General features: G+C 42.2%; 1 protein-coding gene across 1 annotated transcript; it reads left to right on the forward strand.

Annotated features, from left to right (window-relative positions):
• The first annotated feature begins 6,501 nt into the window (after window positions 1–6,501).
• LOC119423326 (60S ribosomal protein L27a) lies at window positions 6,502–6,967 on the forward strand. The gene has a single exon (XM_037690704.1). The coding sequence runs from the start codon at window positions 6,521–6,523 to the stop codon at window positions 6,965–6,967; it is 447 nt and encodes a 148-aa protein (XP_037546632.1). The 5' UTR covers window positions 6,502–6,520.
• Window positions 6,968–9,059: the final 2,092 nt, after the last annotated feature.

Consider the following 9,059-nt stretch of genomic DNA (forward strand, 5'->3'; position numbering starts at 1 on the left):
AATAAATGCATGGACTAATTTTTCAAGGTCGGATCTGGACAGGACGGACTTGAGCTTAGCTATCTGCCTTAGCTTAAAGAAGCTTTTTTGAATAACAGAATTTATCTGCTTATTAAACTTAAAGTCTGAGTCTAAAACCAACCCGAGATTGGTAACAGACTGTTTTAGATATGGCGGTTTGCAGGATCAGTGACAGTGGCAGAGCTAGGGTTAAACACAATGACCTCAGTCTTCTGATCACTAAAACTCAAAAAGTTTGTAGTCATCCAAGTCTTGATGTCATCAAGACATTTTAACAAAGGGTGAATGGAGGAGGAACTGTTAGGTGTTAACAACAGATAAATCTGAGAGTCATCAGCATAACAATGAAAGGAAAGACCATGTTTCCTCAGGATAGATCCTAAGGGGAGGAGATGCAATGAAAACAGAAGGGGTCCAAGAATGGAGCCTTGTGGGACCCCACAGGAAAGAGTCACTGAAGTAGATAGAGTGTTAGCAAAATTAACACAGAAATTCCTGTCGCTCAGGTATAAATGGAACCATTCTAACGCTGCACCAGTAATCCCAACCCAGTGTTCTAGCCGGGATAAAAGGATACTGTGGTCCACAGTATCAAATGCAGCGGTAAGGTCAAGGAGTACCAGGACTACAGACTGACCAGAGTCATTTGCCAGAAGAATGTCGTTGCAGACCATAACTAAGGCTGTTTCGGTGCTGTGTAATTTCTTAAAGCCAGACTGAAAGATCTCAAGAATAGAATTTCCACTCAAGAACGTGTTTGAGTGAAAACTATTTTCTCCAGGATCTTAGAAAGAAAGGGAAGTTTGGAGATGGGTCTGAAGTTTGAGCAGTTTGAAGGGTCAAGTCGGGGTTTTTTTTCATTAAAGGAGTTACCACTGCATGTTTAAAAGCATCAGGAACTACACCTGTAGCCATACTGCTGTTTATAATGTCAAGAACAGAGGGTCTAATGGAGGGTAGGACTTGTTTAAAAAACGATGTAGGGATGGGGTCAGCAGGGGAACCGGAGGGTTTCATATGACCAATGACGTCATTTAGAAATGAGAGGGAAATGGGTTAAAATTGGTTAAAGACTGATGTGGATGGGACAAAGACAGAGGGGTAAGCTGTGGTGTGAGGAATCAGTGACCTGATCGACTCAACCTTTTTAACAAAGAAACTGGCAAAGACATCACACGTAACTGCAGAGACCTCCCTGTTGGCAGATTGAGGCACACTTAAAATTGAGTTAATGGTGTTGAAAAGAACACAGGGATTGTGGCTGTTTGAGGCAATGATTTGGGAGAAATATATATATATATATATATATATATATATATATATATATATATATATTTTTTTTTTTTTTTTTTTTTTTTTTTTTTTTTTTTTTTTTTTCTGATTTAACAGTGGCCTGGTACTCTTTGTAACATGTTTTTAGCATGATAAAAGAAACGTGAAGTTTGTCCTTCTTCCATTTACGTTCAGCTTTCTTGCACTGACGTTTGGCTGCGCGAGTGATCTCATTCATCCAAGGGTGTGGAGTGTGCTTTGGATGCCTAATTTTTAATGGTGCAACTAGGTTAAGAACCTTAGCACAGGTATCTTGATGTACAGTGACTAGCTCATGGGCGTTGATGGAAGAGGATTCAGAGACTGAGAGAGAGTTTTTAGTAAAAGCAGAGGAAAAGAGCGCAGCAGTGGAAGGGTTAAATATTCAACAAGGCCTGGCTGGAGAGGGATGGGGTTTGGACTCGTTGACAAAAGAAGTGTTGAAAGAAATGGGTTTCTGGTCGGAGAAAACCGCATCCCCAATTTCTAACTTAGAAACAGAAAAACCATAGGTTAACACTAAATCCAATGTGTGGCCATGCTGGTGAGTTGGTCCTGCAACATTCTGTACAAAATTCAGAGACTGGATCAGATCTAGAAAGTCCCGAGTCAGTGGCTTTTCAGGGCAACAGACATGTATATTGAAATCTCTCAGAATCAAAACCCCATCATATCTGATCAGAATCCAAGTTAAAAAGTCAGAGTTCAGCCATGAAGTCCTTATTATATGTGGGTGGCCTGTATAACACAGCAGAAAAAAATGGATTTGAACAGCCCACCTCAAACCACAGCAGTTCGAAGCTCAAAAAATTAGCTAGTATCTGTACCAGTTTGTAGTTCCAACGTTTTTTGAAAATAGTTAATAGAAGTTGTCCATGAAGCTAAGACCAGCGGTCTCAGATTTGTGGAGTTCGGCCTGCGACTCCAACGACCGGAAGCCCAGCCACGGCGAACAGGTCCGCTGTGGAAGCGCGACCCGACCCGTGGGACCGGGAAGGACTCAGGTGGCTCAGCGCAGCGCCAGGACAGGTGATTTAAGATGTGGTCCTCGGTTGAAGAGGAAGCCACAGCAGCAGCCCGCCAGGCTTTGATCCTCTCAAGACGGCCAGCCCGTTTTCCACGGCGCCTGGAGCGATGTCTTGGACCGGGCAGGATACCACGGCGGAGGTAAACAGGAACGTCTTCAAGCATAGGTGGGGGTCCAAGAGGGGGTCCGGAGTTACGATCATTATGATCAAACAAAGCAAGACTGGTGGCAGATAGTCGGAGATTTAGGAGTTGATGACGTTCATAAACCAGCAGTGAGTCAATGTTGTAGATGAAAAATGACAAAAACAGAAAAAACACAATCACTGCAGACAGAGGTGGAGGGCAGGCCATGAACAGCGGTGCCATCTTCCCGGAAGCTCAAACTAGTTCAAAATGATGTCTCCATTTCCTGGAAGTCCTTTTATGGAGTTGTTTTATTATTTTCTTCTGCCGTTCCAGTTTACTGGTGATCTTGTCATCAGGTGGGACACACACCAGCAGCTCCCTGTTAGTTCATGTCCCTTACACAACAAACTCAAATACATTCTCTGACTTAGTTCAATCTGTACTTGTTGATACCAAAAGACAAGCAGATCCAAAAGCCAAGCAGATACAAATAAAGGACAAGATACAGTTGTGCTATATCGAGCAATACAGCACAGCAGATAAGAGCCCACTGAGCAAGGAGACGTCTAAATGACGTCTTTTTTAAGTCGTTTTTGCACATCTAATTTGGGTCCCTCCCAGGTGCAGACTGTTACGACAGACAACGTCTTTTTCCGACGTCCAATAGACGGTCAATATAGACATATTTTCTACATCAAAATTTAACTTATTTTATTCACTTCAGATAATAATATAATTAGTAAGTGCTTTGTGTTGTCGTCATTGTATGTTCCCATGCAGTGTTTAACACATTCACCCTCAGATGGATGTTGGAATGACTGGGGTTCAATCCAAGGACCTTCGGGTTTAAAGTAAGCTGCTCTGCCGCTGCGCCATCTCTGTGCGGCAAACAAAGTTAAAGAAACTGTATATTTGACCATCTATTGTGCAACAGGAAACCACACACTACAGATACTAGGTTTACAATTAAATGTCACTAGAAACAGATAGACTAAGTTTTACAAATAAATCACTCCTTAAATTTTTTTCCTTTATCCTCTTTACTGGATTAACAGAAACAGCTTCGAGAGAAAATAGCAACAGTTAGTTTATGAATGAAGCCGTGCAAATTTATAATCATAAAAGAGTAACTGTGCACAGTTACTCTTTTATGATTATAAATTATGATTGTAAATTTTATGGTTATAAAAATTATGATTCACTAAGGCACACCTGCACCTGTCTTGGATGTCTATACGACATCCAAGTCCGACGTACAAGTCAGGTCATGGTTAGACGTCCAGAGTGGACCTTGTTTGCACGTCGTGGAGACGTCCAGAATTAGTCTAGACCAACGGACTCAATATAAACTTGATCTGCGCATCCATTCGACGTCTAATGTTTAGTGGGAGCATCTTTACATTTTTCACCTTTTACTCCTAACTATCCATCTCTGAATAGGTGTAGCTCTGCATGACCAGGAAAAATCCCTGAGGCAGCTGTTCATTTTAAGGAGGAAAGCAGGACATCACCTCATGCCTCTGTGACAGTAGTCATTTTTGACCCATACCCCAACTGTACAGGAAAAAAAACTTTCCCTCATCTTTCTTGGTAAACACACAATGCAGCATTTTAGCAAAACAGGCAACTTTAAAGCTGGCGGGAACAGTCAGCCTCTTCTAGTAGTGGTGCGATGGCCACTAAGGATAGTTCCATGTATCGTCCCTGGCTGTACATTTAGTAAGCAGGAGGGCACTCACTGCCACCTTTCTCGATTGTAGAAGTGATGAATCTGACCGCCAGTGAACAACAGCAGGGCACACAGCAACAACCACAGACTACCATGATCCCTAAATATGTAGCCAAAGACATTACCAGAGATATTACTAATGTTTTCCATTTACCAAACATGTTTGAAAACCATTCTTCTAAGGGGTTCTCACTGCCTGAGTGTTCGTGCATGGTCTTACACAGTCTTCTCAGTCCCTCCAGTGCTCTGGTCACCGATCCGTCCGGGGCAGTGTTGTTAGGGATGAAAGTACAACATTTTTCTCCAATCATAGCACAGGCTCCCTCCTTTTCGGCTAATACCATGTCCAGTGCCATGCAGTTTTGTATGGCCATCAGAGAGGTAGGTCCTAATTGCTCAGCCAGACCCTCTACAGCATCTCTAGTTAAGTTTGCCAATCAGTTGCCCCCTTTGGAGGGAGACACGGGATAGTCCGTCCCGTAGCTTATGTGCGTACGTGGCTGAGTAGTCTGGGGTCCAAAATGGGCCAATATAGGTGATCGCTGAGCTCCAGGCTGGGCACCAGGCCTCTAGCGCATGCAATTCATCCATACATCTTTTTGGGTTAAACGCCGTCACACACAAATAAAGATCATACACTCTCCAGCTGGCCTGGTGTTCTCTACACGCTATGACACTACACAGGTCAAACTGGAAGATGGTTGCCTTGCCCAAGGTGTAATTCAGCTCGATGCCCCCATAGTTGGATATGGAAAAATCTGTACATACTACTGGAAGAAGTAAGAACAGGACTAGAACACTGTAGGGATTCCCCTTTTTTTTATCAACTTGAGTGCGGAGATTTCTGTTTTCTGTCTGGACAGTTTGAACTGTACCTGTTGGTCTTGAAAAGTTATTTAAATAAATGTATGTTAATATAAAAAGGTCACTTACCAATTACGTATATGCCTGATGTGATGATTTTTTCCTCCGCCTTTGGTTTTATAAGTCTATGTACATTTCCTGTCATTAAGTGACCTTGTACTAGATGGCTGATAAAGTTATCAGTTTTCAATCTTATACATCTGTAAAGTAACCCATATTAGTTATACATTAACGAACACACACTATCATTCATACAGCAGACACTCACTCACACTCCAACATCATTCATGCAACAAATATACATAGCATTTATTCAATTCAATTCAGTTTATTTATATAGTGCCAAATAACAAAGTTGTCTCAGGACACTTTTCAGAAACATTCACATACATAAAAGCCAATTAGTAAAGTTCTCTATCTAAGGAGGCCAGCAGACAAGTTGAATCTTATAATGTTATATTTCCCTATACCTTCCTAACTAAGGTTCTTGTTTGTCCCTCAACTTATAAAAACATATTTCCATCACTGCTTATTCTAAAAAGCTATCAATCCCTGTCTTTAACCATAACCACTCCATATGGTCATCTGCAGGTATTCTTCTTCTACATTCTTTCTAGGAATCATCCAAATACAGGTGTTTATTTTAAGGATTCTGCCGTATCAGAAGCACAGCCTCGAGCACAAGAGAAAAAATAAATAAAAATGTTGCTCGGGGATGTATTGTTGACCAGTCTGTTTTCAACTACAGACCTAAGGAGGCTATAATAAACAGAAACCCGAGGTCATCAACTTCTTTTGAGGAGTTAGCAAAAAACTCCCCACAGGCACCCAAAAACCCAGTAGAGTTTTCTTCGAACTGTCACATGACCACATCTCTTGACGCTTTCCAGACGTCCAAGTTTTAACGTGTTTCTAGTAAACAGCGACAGGTAATTACACCCGGAACATCTTTCGGACTGAGCACGCTTCTTGTAAAGATTTTAATGTCAGCAAAAATTATGTCACAATTTTTACATGGGGCTTTAAACATTCAGCCACGTCGGATCCTTCGCATGTCATCAACAAACAAACAACAGTTTAAATACAGGCATTGAAATCAACTAGACAAAGCTTAAATTTTATAGAAAAATTAGTTAGTCAGCTTGCTGGTCCAGTCTTACTTTTTCCAGTGTGGTTACAAGCTTTTCACACTGGTGCGGTTCTCCTTTGGAGATGCAGTCCGCCATGTTTATTCCTTCATGTGTGAAGGTGATGTTGGGGGCTTCTAGTACTTTAGATAACCTGTGTTGTCTTAAAGCGGTCATAGTAAAGCATTGAAAATTTACATAGGCCAATACACTGTGTGTGGTTAATACCACTAGGGCGTGTCCCAAAACAATGTGTGCTGTTTTAAGAATTAAATGTGTAACATTAATTGTGCTCTTTCATCTAGCCTCCAAGATGCCGACCAAGAAGTCTAAGACCAGGAAACTCCGAGGACACGTCAGCCACGGACATGGTCGCGTTGGCAAGCACAGGAAGCATCCTGGAGGTCGTGGTAATGCTGGTGGCATGCATCACCACAGAATCAACTTTGATAAATACCATCCTGGCTACTTTGGTAAGGTGGGTATGAGACATTACCACCTGAAGAGGAACATATCCTACTGCCCCACCATAAACCTGGACAAGCTGTGGATGCTGGTGAGTGAGCAGACCAGACTCCACTATGCAAAGAAGCCCGATGGACCTGCCCCTGTCGTCAATGCTGTGCGCGCTGGCTACTACAAAGTTCTGGGCAAAGGCAAACTGTCCAAGCAGCCCGTGATCGTTAAGGCCAAATTCTTCAGCCGACAAGCGGAGGAGAAGATCAAGGCAGTGGGCGGAGCCTGTGTGCTGATGGCATAACGTTCCTGTCTGTTTTTTGAAAATAAATTGTATAAAAGGGGGGGGAAAAAAAGAATTAATTGTGCAATCCCTGCTGCGTGTTGTGTGCATGGGGGGTGCCGTTTTTCCATATTATCCATCATTGTCGATAAGTACTGTAGTACCTTTCTCTCACCCCCTTTTTTCTGGAACAAAACACCATTTATGGCTAGCTTTGTTACAGAAACATCTAAAAAAGAAGGGTAGGTTGTAATCAGGTGATGTCAGTTCTGCTGCAGATGACGTGTTGTTTCAGTTTTATGGTCTTCTTCAGCTTCCTGTGTCCATATCAAAATGCTGTTCAAGTTTCTCATGCCTTGCTTTTTGACCACATCCCTCAGGGGTTGTGTCAAATCTGTGTATTTAGGAATATACCCTCTACTGTACCCTGTTAGGCCCAAAAAGGAAAGCATGTATTTTACATGTGTCGGTTTGGGGTGTGTCAAGAGTTTTGGACATGCTAGTGGTTCCTGCAGAGATTTTTCATTCCAGGAAGGAGACCTGTTTTCTGCCAATCTGTAATTTATTTTTTACTAATCTTAAAGCCATTTTGTGTAGATGTTCCAACACCAACCTAGTTGCTTGTATGCAAGTGTCAGGCGTGGGTGCTGCCAATAACAGGTCGTCCACATATTGGATCAGTTTGGTGTCTCTGGGGAGAGGGCAAGACTTCGGTACATCTTTTAACACCTGATTAAAGATACCTGTAGACAGAGCAAATCCTTGTGGGAGTTGAGTGTAGCGCCACTGCTGTCCTTTATATGTAAATGAGAATAAATCTCTGCAGTTTTATACCAGTGGTGTGTAGGGTCCAGAGATGAGATAGAGATAAGGATTTGGAACAGGTACTGTGGGTGTTTTTAATATTGTATTAATGACTCATAGATCGTGTGCCATTTGATATTTACTGGTTCCTTTTTTTCTCTATAGGCAAGATGGGTGTGTTCCACTCAGACTGCAAGGGTTCTAAAACTCCTGAAGTGTAATTCCTTCTTCTGCTTGTTGTTTATGTGGGTATTGTGGGACCCAAATAGGTGTATCTGTGTTTACCTGAAAGGTGATCGGGCTGCACTGTGTCTTTCCCATGTCCGTGGGGGATATGGCCCATAATCCTTCGGGTATGGAGGCCAACATTGCTGCGGCAGAATGATGATCAGTCTTCTCTCTCCCGTGGTCACAAGCCAACAACTCGTGTTCCAGCATCACCTGCTCTTCTGTGTGAGAGGAGATTCTGTATGTGTCACAAGAATTTGAAAAGCACAGACCTGGTACTGAGGTGGGAACCCAGTCGTAGCTGCCAGGGAACGTTTAACCATTCCTCCCAGCTCCTTTGCTTCATGCTCAACATGGAGAGAGCGAGATATGTGAGGCATGGCTTCATCACTCATTTGATACCACAGTAATTGTTCATGAGTTAACTCCACTGCCGCCCCAGCCGGGGCCACATAAATGTTTTGTGTGTGAATTGTCCAAATATTATCCTCCAATTCAGCTGTAAACTCCTCTTGATACTAGTATGCGTGTCTCCTGTCATAGAAGAGTGTGACATGCGGGGGGTCGGGAGGAGAGACATAGGCGTGTAGTATGACATAGTTCAGATATATTCATACTGTTTAAGACGAGTTCTTCATTTTTCTGACTGTGTACATGTCGTGTATCGAGTTTAACAGAAATGTAACGAGAGACGTTATTTATCTTTGACCCATCAAATGAATGCGGTCATTTATTTGCAGAATCAAAGTTTAACATCAAACATTTACATTAATTTGGCAAAATATGAAAACAATAACAATGGCAAGTTCACAGAAAGTTGGAACAATACGGCGATTGTCCTCACTTCTCAGCAGAAACAGACAGACATCAATCACACGGCGGTGATTGAGAACTTTGCTTCAGATATTTCTAAAATAGCTGTAATGATTTTAGGAGAAAGGAGAGTTTAAGATGGAAAATGGAGATTTATCTTACAGAGAGATGTGTGAGGGAATTAATCTGTTTGACCAGAAACGTGCACGCTCCTTCAGTTCTCAGCTTGTTCACGGTACGCTTGGTCGAAGTAGAACTTTTACCTGGT

This window comes from Nematolebias whitei, chromosome 17 (genome assembly GCF_014905685.2).
Source record: "Nematolebias whitei isolate Nwh7 chromosome 17, NemWhi1, whole genome shotgun sequence".
Classification (NCBI taxonomy): Eukaryota; Metazoa; Chordata; class Actinopteri; order Cyprinodontiformes; family Rivulidae; genus Nematolebias; species Nematolebias whitei.

Coding starts and splice junctions, on each gene's coding strand:
- LOC119423326 (XM_037690704.1), top strand. CDS start 6,521: ATGCCGACCAAGAAGTCTAAGACCAGGAAACTCCGAGGACACGTCAGC.